Raw genomic sequence first — 15,797 nt, forward strand, 5'->3', positions numbered from 1 at the left:
AATTTAATCTTATGAGGTAGGCATTATTTAACCCCATTGTACAGAACAGGAAAAGGAGGCTCAAACAAGTTAAATATTTCAACCAAGATCACAGAATGAGTAAGCAATGGTGTCAAAATTGGAATCCACACTTGTCAGATTCCCAATTCCACACACTCGGCTTCCTCATGTTGGTCTGTGATGCCAAATTTACTCCTTCCAAATAGATTCGAGAAAATAACAAAAAGTATCAAATTTGAAATAAATATTTAGACATGAGAAGATTTCAACTCTCACTTCCCAAAGATGGGAATATATTCTTCATCAAAATTTGCTTTCCTATAAACAACATGCTCACTTGAAAATATTTCAACTGAACAAAAGGCAAATTAAAATAGCCCTATATGGTTATGCAACTCTCAGAGACATTTACAAACTTATCCCAAGAATAGTTAGTTCCAAGTGTAATAAACAATAGTGAACTATAAATTAACAAACCCTTTGGTTGGGCTGCTTTGTGTTTCTGACATAAAGATGCATTTCCTTTTGGCAGGAGGGTCTTCCTCTTCATCAGAAGAGCTTTCTATTGTTAGGTCAATGACATCCACTTTCTTCTTGCTTGCCTCATTGGCTACAGTCACTGAACAAGGCTTACTGAGGACACCTGCAGCTGCGAGTAGGGAACAGAGGGGCAATAAAGTCAAAGGTGTAACACGAGCTCTAACCATAAGAGTTTTAACTGTGTAGCACATCCTGGAGAATACACAGCCAATAAAGCCCATACTCTGTCCCACAGACAGAGACCAACTCTCTAACTCCAGTCATCTGTCTATAAAATGACTGCTTACCTAGGGAGACAGGGTGAACGCTATGCCTTGTGAGAAGATCAAAAGCCTCTTTCGGATGGCACACTCCGCGTTATCTCCCCAGTACTGGGACAGATTTGCACAGATCCTGCACCTCACGCTGTCTCCCTAGGTGAGGACTCATGTTATACAAAGACATCCGGAGTTAAGGGGCTGGTCTCCGGCCATGGACAAGAGTATGCAGCTTTACTGGCTGTGTATTCTCACAGACATGCGGGAGGGTTAAGTCAGAATCATACTTCCAATCTAGCAAAGCAGTGGTGCTCACATCAAAGAATATATAAGCTCTGCACCATAAGCAAGAACTTGATAAAATTTTCACCTTGATAAGTGGGAAAAACCCCAAACATCTCACTTAAGTTACTCAGACATGTAAGTTTTTCTTACCAGCTATCTACTTAGGTTCTCCTTTCTGCCCACTACAATAGTCTCACATGATATGTTAACTCACCATTTCAAAGAGTGGTGAGTTGACTCACCATTCTACTACAATCTATTTAGTAGAAAATGCATGCTACTTGATAATGGAAAAGCAGCAGCAACTAATTAACTAAATCACTACTTTTCTCAAGGATGAGGAAAACCCTGATCATTCCACCCATAGGTTCAGTAACAATCACAAGAGAACGATTAATATTGACATAAATCCTTTACTTTTTCCTCTCTTCTTACCCTGAACGCCTATTATTCATTACATTATTAGAATGTTAAATATAGTCAGCACAAAACTCAAATGCAGTGACTGGACTATGTCAGATAAAAAGAAACTAAGTTCACCTATCAGTTTCAATTTCTCAAACAACCTTTATTTTCCCCACTCAGGGTAGACAGCACAGGGAGTTGAAGGTTGAGTATAATTCCTAGGTAACCAAGGCAATAGTCAAATTTCTTCCCACAAGGCAATGGAAACAATTAGTTCACTTCTTTACCAACTAACCTATGACCATCTTCCCCCACCCTCCATTAATGGATGATACAGCCTCTCTAACCACACCTCCACCTGGGGTTCCTCCAACAGGTGCTCTAAAAATAATTCTGAGGGACCTCCCTGGCAGTCCAGTGGTTAAGACTCCGTGCTCCCAATGTAGGGGACATGGGTTCGATCCCTGGTCAGGGAACTAAGATCCCGCATGCTGCACAGTGTGCAAAATAAATAAATAATTTTTTATAATTTTTAAAATGAAAAGTTCCAAATAAGTGTCCACAGAAATGTCATTTATAATTTTCCATGTTGTAACAAGCACCATATATTAAAATGATTTTAAAGAACACAAGTAACAAATGTTGGAGAGGATGTGGAAAAAAGGGAACTCTTGTGCACTGTTGGTAGGAATGTAAACTGGTGCAGCCACAGTGGAAAACAAAGTGGCAGTTTCTTAAAACATTAAAAATATAACTACCATATATGACCCAGCAATTCCACTCCTGGGTATATATCCAAAGAAAACCAAAAACACTAATTCGAGAAGATACATGCACCCCCAATGTTCACAGCAGCATTATTTACAACTGCCAAGATATGGAAGCAACCTAAGTGTCAACAGATGAATGGATAAAGACAATGTGGTATATATATGTATTAATATATACAATGGAATATTACTCAGCCATAAAAAAAACAAAATTTTGCCAGTTGCAGGAACATGAATGGACTTGGAGGGCATTATGCTAAGTGAAATAAGTCAGAGAAAGACAAATACTATATGATATGACTTACATGTGGAATCTTAAAAATATAACAAACTAATGAATATAAGAAAAAAGAAGCAGACTCACAGATACAGAGAACAAACTAGTGGTGACAAGTGGGGAGAGGGAAGAGGGGAGGGGCATTATTACAGGGGTGGCGAAGCAGGAGATACAAACTATTAGCTACAGGATAAGCTACAGGATGTGTTGTACAACACGGGAAATATAGCCAATATTTTACAATAACTATAAATGGAGTATAATCTTTAAAAATTGTGAGTCACTACATTGTACACCTATAACTTCCATAATATTGTAGAGCAACTATACTTCAATAAAAATAATAAAATGATTTAGGTGATTGTTTTATTTACTTTATATATGAAAAATATACTATGAAAAAACTGATTATAATGTGGTATAAACTTTAGCACACTTAAGAATAAAAATCATTTGGGAGAAATTACATATGTAATAGATGATCAAAAGATAAAGTGAGCAAACTGAGCTCCAAATGGTAGCTCTAATGGCCAAAGTTAACGCTAACGATAACATCACACAAGTCCCATCGTTTTGCTCTCTGCTGCCATTCTGCACATACTTTCTATTTTTGTACATGGTTGGCTGGATACTTTCATAGCTTCTTTCTTCGGTCTCATTGGGCACCAAGAACCATCTTCTTGGAATTTGATCTCATCCACATCAGAACAGTCATTGAGAATTTCCATAAAAAGCCTATAAACCAAGTAAGAAGTACAGAAATGGAATCAAATGGCTCTGTTCAAAGGTGAAATAAAGTAACACATTTTACCTTGGAGACAAAAGTAATGCTTTTTGTTTGTTTTGGCCCTAGGCTTTAGCTGTTTAACGGGCAACAAAAGAGTTAAGTGACTTACTGAATATCATCTTAAAAATCAGTGATTAAACAGAAATAGACACCTGGAGCCTTCTTGCTGGGATTGGCAGTAAAGAAACCACCCTCAGGGACTTCCCTGGTGGTCCAGTGCTGGTAAGTCCGCCTTCCAGTACAGGGGACATGGGTTCCATCCCTGGCTGGGGAGCTAAGAGCCACATACTGTGGGCAACTAGGCCTGTGCACCACAACTACTGAGATTGCACACCTCAACAAGAGAGCCCACGTGCCACCAACTACAGAGTCCATGTACCCTGGAGCCCACACACCACAACTAGAGACAGAAAACATGTACTTCACAACTAGAGAGAGCCCATGCACTGCAAAAAAAAAAAAAAAAAAAAAAAAAAAAGAACCCTCAACATAACACATAAACCAAACATAAAAATTATTGGGTTCACGGCTTCTGGGAAGATAGTGGAAGAGTAAGACACGGAGATCACCTTCCTCCCCGCAGATACACCAGAAATACATCTACACGTGGAGCAACTCCTACAGAACACCTACTGAACGCTGGCAGAAGACCTCAGACCTCCCAAAAGGCAAGAAACGCCCACCCCCAACCACCACCACGTACCTGGACAGGGAAAAAGAAAAAAGAATAAACAGAGACAAAAGGATAGGGACGGGACCTGCACCAGTGGGAGGGAGCTGTGAAGGAGGAAAGGTTTCCACACACTAGGAAGCCCCTTCGCGGGTGGAGACTGCGGGTGGCAGAGGAGGAAAGCTTCGGAGCCGCGGAGGAGAGCGCAGCCACAGGGGTGCAGGGGGCAAAGCAGAGAGATTCCTGCACAGATGATCGGTGCCGACGGGCACTCACCAGCCCGACCGGCACTCACCAGCCCGAGAGGCTTGTCTGCTCCCCCGCTGGGGCGGGTGGGGCTGGGGGCTGAGGCTCGGGCTTCGGTCTGAGCTCTGGGAGAGGACTGAGGTTGGCGGCGTGAACACAGCCTGAAGGGGTTAGCGCACCACGGCTAGCCGGGACGGAGGCCGGGGAAAGGCTGGAGCTGCCGAAGAGGCAAGAGACTTTTTCTTCCCTCTTTGTTTCCTGGTGCTCCAGGAGAGGGGATTAAGAGCGCTGCTTAAAGGAGCTCCAGAGACGGGTGCGAGCCGCGGCTATCAGCACGGACCCCAGAAACGGGTATGAGACACTAAGACTGCTACTGCCGCCACCAAGAAGCCTGTGTGCCAGCACAGGTCACTATCCAAGCCCCCCTTCCGGGGAGTCTGTGCGGCCCGCCACTGCCAGGGTCCCGTGATCTAGGGACAAGTCCCCTGGGAGGACGCATAGTGCGCCACAGGCTGGTGCAACATCATGCCGGCCTCTGCCGCCGCAGGCCCGCCACGCACTCCGTGCCCCTCCCTCCGCCCGGCCTGAGTGAGCCAGAGCCCCCGAATCGGCTCCTTTAACCCCGTCCTGTCTCAGCGAAGAATAGACGCCCTCCAGCGACCTACACGCAGAGGCGGGGCCAAATCCAAAGTTGAACCCCCGGGAGCTGTGACAACAAAGAAAAAGGGAAATCTCTCCCAGCAGCCTCAGAAGGGCGTATTAAAGCTCCACAATCAACTAGATATACCCTGCATCTGTGGAATACATGAATAGACAACAAATCATCCCAAATTGAGGAGGTGGACTTTGAGAGCAAGATTTATGACTTTTTCCCCTTTTCCTCTTTTTGTGAGTATGTATGTGTATGCTTCTGTATGAGATTTTGTCTGTATACTTTTGCTTCCACCATTTGTCCTAAGATTCTATCCGTCCGTTTTTTTCCCTCTTAATAATTATTTTTTTATTTTAATAACTTTATTATATTTTATCTTATTTTATTTTACTTTATCTTCTTTCTTTAATTCCTTCCGTCCCTCCTTCCTTTCTTTCTCTCTCTCTCTCTTTCTTTCTACTTTGTCCCCCTTTTATTCTGAGCCATGTGGATGAAAGGCTCTTGGTGCTGCAGCCAGGAGTCACTGCTGTGCCTCTGAGGTGGGAGAGCCAACTTCAGGACACTGGTCCACAAGAGACCTCCCAGCTCCACATAGTATCAAACGGCGAAAACCTCCCAGAGAGCTCCATCTCAACACCAGCACCCAGCTTCACTCAACGATCAGCAAGCTACAGTGCTGGGCATCCTATGCCAAACGACTAGCAAGACAGGAACACAACCCCATAACTCCCATTTACCATTGCAACAAAAAGAATTAAATATCTAGGAATAAACCTACCTAAGGAGACAAAAGACCTGTATGCAGAAAATTATAAGACACTGATGAAAGAAATTAAAGATGATACAAATAGATGGAGAGATATACCATGTTCTTGGATTGGAAAAATCAACATTGTGAAAATGACTCTACCACCCAAAGAAATCTACAGATTCAATGCAATCCCTATCAAACTACCACTGGCATTTTTCACAGAACTAGAACAAAAAATTTCACAATTTGTATGGAAACACAAAAGACCCTGAATAGCCAAAGCAATCTTGAGAACAAAAAACGGAGCTGGAGGAATCAGGCTCCCTGACTTCAGACTATACTACAAAGCTACAGTAATCAAGACAGTATGGTACTGGCACAAAAACAGAAAGATCAATGGAACAGGATAGAAAGCCCAGAGATAAACCCACGCATATTTGGATACCTTATCTTTGATAAAGGAGGCTTGCCACAAATAGAGAGAGCCTCGCCCAGAAACAAAGACCCAACCCAGCCAAAAATAAATATAAATAAATAAATTTGGGGGGAAAAAAACGACATTTGTAAAAACTTTACCACAAAGAAAATTCTAGGCCCAAATGTCTTCACTAGGAAATGCTACCAAATATTTGAGGATTCATGATACCACTACTTCCCGCTCCCTATATAAGGCCAGCATTACTCTGATACTAAAAACAGACAAAGACAAAACAAGAAAACAACAGACCACTATCTCTCATGAACTTTAGCAAAACAAACCCAACAATAAATATAAAAGATAACAAATCATGACCAAGTGGGGTTCATCTCCAGAATGAAAGGTTGTTTAATATTTGAAAGTCAATCAATGCAAATCATCATGTCAACAGACTAGTCAGTTCAAGACAGCAGGACAAAGATATAAAAGGCATCCAGATTAAAAAGGACGAAGTAAGACTGTCTTTATTCCTAAAATATTACTGCCTATACAGAATATCCTATGTTCTACAACAATGCCATTCGAACTACAAAACGCATTTAGTAAGGTTTCAAGATAGAACATACAAAAATCAACTATATTTCTATATAATACAACTAAAAATATAAAAAACAATACCACATGAGAAATATGAAACAATGGGATAAATCTGACATAAAGCATACAAGGCCTATATACTGAAAACTACCAAACATACTGAAACCTAATTAAGTAAATAGATATATATCATGTTCATGGATCAGAAGACTAAATATTGTGAACTCACCCTCAACTTATCTATAGATTCAACATTATACAAATCAAAAACCCAGATTTGTTTTCTAATTGACAAGCTGATTCTAAAATATGCAATGAAATGCAAAATATGTATAATTGTCAAAATAATTTTGAAAAAGAATGAAGTTAGAAGTCCCACGTTACCCTGATTTCCAGACAGTGCAGTACTGACATAAATATAGACAAATCAATGGAACAGAATAAAGTTCAGAGATAAATCCACATATATATGGCCGACTGATTTTTGAAAAGAAGGTGCAAAGGCAATTCAATGAGGAAAATACAATCTTTTCACCAATGTGGCAGAACAACTGCATGACCGCATGCCAAAAACAAAAATGAAGCTAAAACCCTGCTTCTTATCTCACACCATATACAAAAATTAACTTGAAGTAGATAACAGATCTAAGTATAAAATTAAACTATAGAACTTCTAAAGCAAGCAAGGAGAAAATTTTTCTGACCTTAGGTTAGGAAAAAATGTCTTAATGTGATATCAAAAGCACAGTACATAAAAGAAAGCCTTGATAAACTGGCCTTAATCCAAGAACTTTTTCTCTTTGAAAGACACTATTAAGAGACTGAAAAGAGGAAATGGCAGAAAACATTAGCAAACTACAGATCTGATAACGGACTTACACCCACAATATATAAAGAACTATCAAAACTCAGTAATATGAAAAACAAACAACCCAACTGAAAAATGGGCAAAAGTTTAAGCAGTCACTTCACCAAAGACGACACACAGATGGCAAATAAACACACAAGAAGATGCTCAATACGGTCATAACGGAAATGCAAATTAAATCCACAATGGGGTACCACCATATACCACTAGAATGTCTAAAATTTAAAAAACTAACCATACCAAATGTTGATGAGAATGTGGAGCAACTGGAACTCTCATATACTGCTAGTGGGAATATAAAAGAGTACAACCACTTTGGAAAACAGTTTGGTAATTTATTAAAAAATTAAGCATACACCTAGTATGTGACCAGGGATTCCACTCGTAAGTACTTACCCCAGATAAATTAAAACATCAGTCCACACAAAGACCTGGACATGAATGTTCTTAGCAGCTTTATGTGCAAGAACCCCAAACCAGAAGGAACGCATAAACAAGTGAATTGATAAACTGTGGGATATCTGTACAATGGAATGCTATTCAGGAATAAAAATGAACAAACTATTGGTACATGCAGCAACGTGGACAAATCTCAAAGCAAGCATACTGAATAAAAATAAGCTAGACAAAGGAAGCAGACACTTTATGATTCTATTCATACAAAATTCTAGAAAATCCAAAACAATCTGTAGCAGCAGAAAGCATACCAGTGTTTGACTGAGGATACAGTGAAAGAAAGAGATTAGGAAGATACATGAGAAAACTTTAGGTAGGACAGATATATTCATTATCTTATTGTAATGATATTACAGGTGTATACTGGGTCAAAATGCACCAAACTGTACACTTTAAATATGGGCAGCTCTTGTATCTCGATAAAACTGATAAAAACAAATAAGGAAAAATGCTACCTTCATTAGAATATGTAATACTTTAAATATGTATTTTCCCTAATTATATGAAAAACATAATTCCAATCAAAATTCAAACAGGATTTCTCTGTGTAATTTAAGGATGCTTTTATTCAAGTGAATATGGCAAACTGTAATAAGTCAAGAAAATTCTGAAACATATGACCTAAGAGATATTAATGAATAACAGAAATCCAATAATTAAAATAGTTTTGTACTGGCCAATACTTTGATCAATGGCACAAATACCAGTTCAGAAATGACACTTGAATACAAAAAATGTTTTAAATGATGGAGGCAGTGTCTTAAGCCCATGAGAGAGATTACTCATTAAGTGTTGGTGAGATTACTGACCAACCTTCAGGTGGAAGGGTGGAGTAAAGGGATCACCTATTCGCTACCCTAAAGTTTCTCCCCTATCCCCAATTTTTTCACATAGCTCCATTCTTTACCTTCATAGCGCTTAACACAATATGCAGTTCTTTACTGTTTCCCACTCTGGAAGTGCTCTGGTTACCATTTTAGATCTAGTATCTGACACACAGCCAGTATTTAGTAAGTATTATATTGAATGAATTCGTGAAGGAATGCATGACGGAATAAAGAACTGCATGAATGGAAGGGGGAAAAAAAAATGAAATCTTAAAAGTACCTGACAAAAAAACAAGTGAACGCTCATATAAAATCTCTGGGACTTTCTAAAACACGTTAAAGACAGAAAACCAGAATGAAGAGACAGACCTGATGGAATAAAAATTTAAAGTTTCTGAATGAGAAAAATGTCACAATACAATCATAAGGCAAACGGGGAAAATATATTTAGCAAATGTAAACAGAGAAGTTAATATCCTCAGTATATAATGAGCATTTATAAGTCAGTAAGAAAAAGATGAACCACACAGGAAAAAAAACATTAAGAGACAATTCATAAAAAGTATTATAACCACCAATATAAGGATGAAGATAATAATTGATAATTATTGATAACTGATAATTCTTACAATAAATAAAAATCAAAACAATAAGATATCTTTTCAACTAGAAAACTAGTAAAGGCATTTTAAAAATAAGATTTAATATAATGAGTTTGGTAAGATGACTGAGAAGTGGGCTTCCAATACACTACTGGCAGGAGAGTGAAATGACAACTAGGAGCGTAAAATCGTTCACTCCTCCTGGGAGGCATCTTGGTAATAAATAGTAAAAGTCTTAAAATTATATTTATTCAGCATTTCAATTTCTAAGAGCTTAAGGAAAAAAACTCTGTCTAAATGAGCAAACAAAAGCTTCAAAAATGTTCGTATCACAAGGTAAAACAGAAAGAGTGGCAACCATGTAGGCTATAATATTGGGTTGGCCAAAAAGTTCGTTTGGGTTTTTCCATAAGATCTTATGGAACTTTTTGGCCAACCCAAGAGGAAAGAAAACAAACAAGCGAACAAACAAAAAAAACCCGCTTAAATGATTAGTAATGTACCCACAATGGAACATCAAGTATCTAGGAAACATACCCTAAAATATTAATGGGCAAAGGGACATGATATATGCAACTTAATTCTCAAATGGTTCAAAAGGTTTCTGAAAATAGTAATCTCTTTCTCTCTATATACACACATGCACACACCAAAAATACCTACACATTAAGAGGGAATGTGACAAAACAAATATGGCAGAATGTTAACAACTAACACATTGTACTACTGTGCAACTTCTTGCTAAGTTTGAAATTATTTCAAAGTAAGTTAAAAAGTAAAAGTTTACAGAGAAAAAAGTCCCATCACTCTTCATTGTCTCATTCCTCTCTACAGTAATACTCTTTTCAAACTGAAAAAAATGCTGAAGTATCTTTAAAGATCTAGGATATTTTTCACTCTATAGAGTGAAAATCATGATGTATATACACATCATTATGCAAAGAGTGATTTCAATCTTTTTAATACATCAATAACAAAATCATCACCATAGGGTGGGATGTTGATGATTTTATTTTAATCTTTTCATTAACTGTATTTCCTAAATGTTTATAGGGGTGCATGGATGATATATGCAATTTTTTTTAAACAGTGTTACAGGAAAAAAAGGGTACCTCATTTACTAATAATTAGTTTATATCATTTTCCTTAATTCTGACATACGCAATATGACATGAGAGATAATGCTTAAGAGTTTGGGCTCCAGAGTCAGAAAAACCTGGAAGTGAATTCTAGTTTTAAACTTAACAGCTGCATAACACAACTCTATCCACCCTGCCACTTGCTCTGCGGTTTTACACAGACCTGGTTGCTCTTCAAGAAGTTCTAGGTAAGCAAAATGACATCACTAAGTGGATTTTACCCTTTCTTATGGATAATGAAATATGATCACGAAAAGCAAAAATAAAAGGAAACTACTCACCCTCTTGTCCCCAACACAAAGAATATTATAAAGATAAAAGGGCCACTAACTACAGTTTAGAAATAAGATTAAGTATAATTAAGTATTATGTAGGGATACACTTACCCATCTAAAATTAGACTTTCATAGGCAGCTTTTTTGTCACACACAGGACAAATCCAGGTGGGCTTCTTCTCATTCATTTGCAGATAAAGGGCAGCATCAAAGCACTGTAGATGTGTACAAGTCACTGCACGGCATGGGATTGTCAGCCTCATTTTTCCTAACTATGGGACAGGGAAGACAACGTGGGAAATCATTTCAGAAAAGAGAACAAAGCCTCAAAAGTCATAAAAATGTGAAGAAGTCATACGAGACTAACAAAATGTAAAAGAAACTAAAACCAGTATTTATTTCCATCGATTGCTATATATTTTATTTGTATTCACTGAAGGACGTATAATTTTTAAAAGACCATCTCACTTTCTGAAAGTAGGTAAAACTTGTAAATTCACAGGTAGGAAAAGATATATATACAATGAAAACATGTCTCTTTCTCATCTCTCCCCCTATTTAGAAAGAACCACTGTTATCCATCTCTTGCATGTCCTTTCACAGATGTTCTATGCATAATCAAATGTGTATTTTAAAAAACATTTTCCCAGATATGGTGGCGTGCAATTCACACAATTCTGTACTTACATTTAAACTGTCTCCAATCTCATCACGACAAATAATACTGCAATAAATAGCTATGGGATAAATTCCTAAAAGTAAACTTTTTGAGTCAAAGAAAAAGTGTATGATTTTTGTCACAATGACAAACTATCTTCCACAGAGGTTACCTACTGATTTACACATATGCATGTATTAACGTGCTTGGTTCCCCTCGACCTTGTCAATATAGCGCTATTGAATCCTTTGACCTCTGCCAATCTGATAGGTGAAAAGTACCCCATTGTAGTTTTGGAATACACTTCTCTTATTATAAGTGAAGTTGAACTGCTGCTGCTGCTTTTTTTTCTTTTTTTTTTTTTTAACTTCTAAGGGTCATTTGTGTTTCCAAGAACTGTCTATTAATAACCTTTTCTCATTTTCCACTTGGTTATTTATCTTTGGTTACCTATATTAATCAGCCTCATGTATGTGATATGAATTGCAAATACATTTTTATATACTTTTTTTCACTTTTGTATAAGCGCATATGTTGATGTTTCAATATACTCTTAAAACCTAGTACTCTGTTCAATTCTTACTCCAATTGGTAGAGGAATACCAACATCAAGACATATATAGCATCCAGATTAGATCAGATCAAGTTTTTCTGTAGAGCCTTTTGAATCTCCCTGTATACTCCCTTTATAGAAAAGATCTCAGTTTATAACCAGCTCTCTTATTCTGATAGAAAATCTGTTTCTCCCACTACACTCTAAGCCCCACAAGGTCTATGTCACTGTTCACCAGTGTAATCCAAGTGTCACAACACAGTACCAAGCACGCAGCCTATGCTCAGTATTTGTCAGCCAGATGGTAGAATGAATGGAGAAAGTGGGTAAGGGGCAAAGAGAAAGAAAAGGAAGAAGGAAAGACTTCTTTATTTGCACTATAAAGTCTAGAAGAAGTCACAGCTAAACTATAACACTGTTAACTCTGCCTGAGGGGGTAGGATTTTTAGAATGTTCCTTTTTTTTTTTCTTTTGGTTTATCTGTAATTTCTTTCTGCTAAAATGAACATTTGGTTATTTTATAATTTAAAAAGAAAATAATTATCCAACTCATCATTATAGCAGTAACTAATGCTTATATAGTTGTACCTACATGTAAGGTATCATGTTGAATACTTTACATTAATCTTCGTGACACTTTACATTTTAACCTAACAACTACACTATACAGTTGATATATATTATCATCCCCATTTCATAATGAGGAAATAGGCAAGAAGAAGCTAACTAAATTGACTAACATTACAAAGTTAGAAAGTGGGAGGGTCAATATTTGAATACAGATGCTCTAACTCCAGAGTCCATACTACCTCTAAGTGTCTAGGATTCTAAAAGAGATTTTGGAAGTTACAGTGATTCATGCAAGTATGCAGCACAATTTAACTATTTAAGATGGAAAAAAAATGAGAAAAGAATGTGAGGCAATTTCTCTTCTATGATATTCCCCTCTATATTTTCCCTTCCTTTAATAACAAATTATCCCTTAAGTAATGTAGAACCTTACAGCATGCTAAAGACTTCTATGTAAATTTCATACAATTCTCATAACAACCCCATAACTCCAAAAGGACTAGTATCTATGTATCTACTTCTGAAATGAAGATGCTGAGGCTACAAGAGGCTAAAAACAATACAATCACTAAGATGCAGTTGCTAGAGCTATAACACAAATCCAAATGTTTTTCAATTTCATAAAGACATTCCTAATTTTACATTATACATGGTGGTAGTTTTTGGTTTTACTTATCTACCATTTCCTACTTTGCTAAGAGTTTTTGTTCTATAGGAATGGATGTTGACTAAATATCTATTTAGCACCTAATGAGATGATCAGAGGATTTTTTTTTCTTTTTCAATTATTATTATAGATAATTTCAACAGATTTTCTGATATAAAACTATACTTACATTCCTAAGAGGCATCCCTTTGTTATCACATATTATCCTTGAAAAAGAGTACTGGATTCTACTGACTAGTGTTTTATTTAGGAATTTTCCATCATTGTTTTTTTACATAATCCATGTTTGTAAACAACCCAAATAATCACTAAAAACAGGTGAAAAAAATAAGCTGTACCATATCAATTCAACAAAATACCTAGAGTGGTTAAAATTAGATCTAGACATATTAATATATTTAAGATATGCCATTAATTTAAAAACAGTAAACCAATGAACAGTATGTATAGCACAATACAGTTTTTTCCAATAAACATACACATGATTATAAACAGAGTTAAATCTAGAAAGAAAGATATCATATTATTTAAAATGTTACTTCTGAATAGGTTTTAGTAATTTTAAATTCTCTCTTTTGCTTATTTGAACAACTGTATAATAAAGTAGGCATTATTTGTCAATTTTTTGGATTTGTTTCTTTAAAATAATGTTCTATCTAACTCAACCTACTACGGTTTTTTTAGGCAACCAGATCTCAAACTTTTGGCTTCAGAATCCCTTTACACTCTTCAAAATTGAGAACCTCCAAGAGCTTATATGTATGTAAGTTGTATTTACCAATATTTATTGTATTAGAAATTAAGAGACATTTTTAAAACACAAGAATACACAAGTACACATTCCATCAGCCATCAGAGCAATGACATCAGCCCCTGTCAGGTAACCCCTATCAAATATCACTGTCTGCTCATGACAGAATGAGAGCAAGAAAGGGACAAACTGTGTCCTAGTATTATTATAAATAGTTTTGACTTTCTGGACCTCTTCAAAGAGTCTCAGGGATCCCCAGGTACCCTTGGGCCACAATTTGCAATCTGCTGCTTTTTTCTTTTTCTTCCTCTTCTATGCCATTCTCATCTCTCCTGTAACTGCTTTAGAATTTCCATAGCATAAAGAAACAAAAACATTCAGGACTACAAAAGTTGCTGATCCTAAATTTAATGCTACTCTAGTATCTTACAAGAGCTAATGAACATTTCCCAAGTTAAAAAAGCATTTATTACTAACTGGCAAAATCTGACCGATTTCCTAATACTGATTATGTAATGTTAATTAAAAAAGATTTGAATGTGCTGAATTCTATTTAGTCAGATGATGGCACTGTTTTGAAATGTATTGATTTTATGAATAAAATGGTATCTAACACCGTAATGCAGCTTTTTTATTAATCAAATATTAAGCAGGTAGTATCCAAATTGATTTTTACTTCATTATAGACTAATTAGTATCTGTCTAAAGAAAGAGTAGGTATAAGCAAAAATGGCTCAAATCAGTGGTTCCAAACTATTTGTAGAAGCGGTACCTTTTTTTAAAAAAACTTGAGTCAGAATCAAACAAGACATAAAATCAAACCTATTTTTCTTTTCTATCCTGGGGCACCCACCTAGCCTACCTCTGCAGGACAGTCCAAAAATCACTAGCTAATATCACTAAGATGGAACTCCTATGTAAAATTCAGATACTGTGTTCAAAAATTTAATTATACACACTCAATCAGATCCCTCTTTAACAGCTGTTGTAAAATTACCTTCCTTAGGTCCTAAGGACAGAGGTTTTGAACTGTGCTCTCACTATCCAGATTCATGTCTACTTAAAATCACTTTACAAACCATACTGTGAAATAGAACATTTCTTCCACAACCTTAAGCTATCATTTTCTCTCATTTTTGCCTAATTAACCCATGGTTCACCACTTATCCTTCCAAACGCCTATGATCCTATTTTTCTTCACCGTTTCCCATCACCACCCCAGATCCTGTGTTATTTCCACAGTCAGCTGGATACACTCCCTCCATTCTGCTATCTTCAACTGATACTAGTATTATCTCTGCCTCTAAAACTACTTTCATCATCTAACTTCTGTCATCTATCTGTTAAATTTGATCAAAACACCTGTTTGGTTTTCTGATAACATAGATCACATCCTATAGTTAGCAACCCAATGTTAGGTTAACACTAGTATAGTCTGAAGAGTACCATTCACTCTTTTCTTAGAAAGTGCTCTGAAAAAATCAGGTAGGATGAATACTGAGGAAAGCTCAAAAGATAGTCTCAGAAACAGATCTGTTTTCACTTGTAAGCAGAGAAGGAAAACATTTAATGAACTTAAAACAGAATCTTGGGCCTCCCTGGTGGCGCAGTGGCTGAGAGTCCGCCTGCCGATGCAGGGGACACGGGTTCGTGCCCCGGTCCGGGAGGATCCCACATGCCACGGAGCGGCTGGGCCTGTGGGCCCGGAACCTGTGCTCCGCGGCGGGAGAGGCTACAGCAGTGAGAGGCCCGCATACCACCAAAAAAAAAAAAAAA

The 15,797-nt window shown here is 37.1% G+C and overlaps 1 protein-coding gene across 5 annotated transcripts in view; it reads right to left on the minus strand.

Annotated features, from left to right (window-relative positions):
• The window catches only part of PIAS2 (protein inhibitor of activated STAT 2), a 71,064-nt gene that overhangs the window by 17,124 nt on the left and 38,143 nt on the right, over nt 1-15,797 (minus strand). For all 5 annotated transcript variants that reach the window (XR_003001763.1, XR_003001764.1, XM_024734686.1 and 2 more), the window contains exons 9-11: nt 10,934-11,094; nt 3,136-3,269; nt 478-649 (exon numbers count right to left, since the gene is read on the minus strand). Coding sequence is in view for 3 of the 5 variants with exons in the window: in XM_024734686.1 (XP_024590454.1) it covers nt 478-649; nt 3,136-3,269; nt 10,934-11,094 (467 nt within the window). In the remaining 2 variants the exon portion in view is untranslated. The remainder of the gene's footprint in view (nt 1-477; nt 650-3,135; nt 3,270-10,933; nt 11,095-15,797) is intronic.

Source organism: Neophocaena asiaeorientalis, unplaced genomic scaffold, assembly GCF_003031525.2.
Source record: "Neophocaena asiaeorientalis asiaeorientalis breed wild unplaced genomic scaffold, Neophocaena_asiaeorientalis_V1.1 scaffold322, whole genome shotgun sequence".
Classification (NCBI taxonomy): Eukaryota; Metazoa; Chordata; class Mammalia; order Artiodactyla; family Phocoenidae; genus Neophocaena; species Neophocaena asiaeorientalis.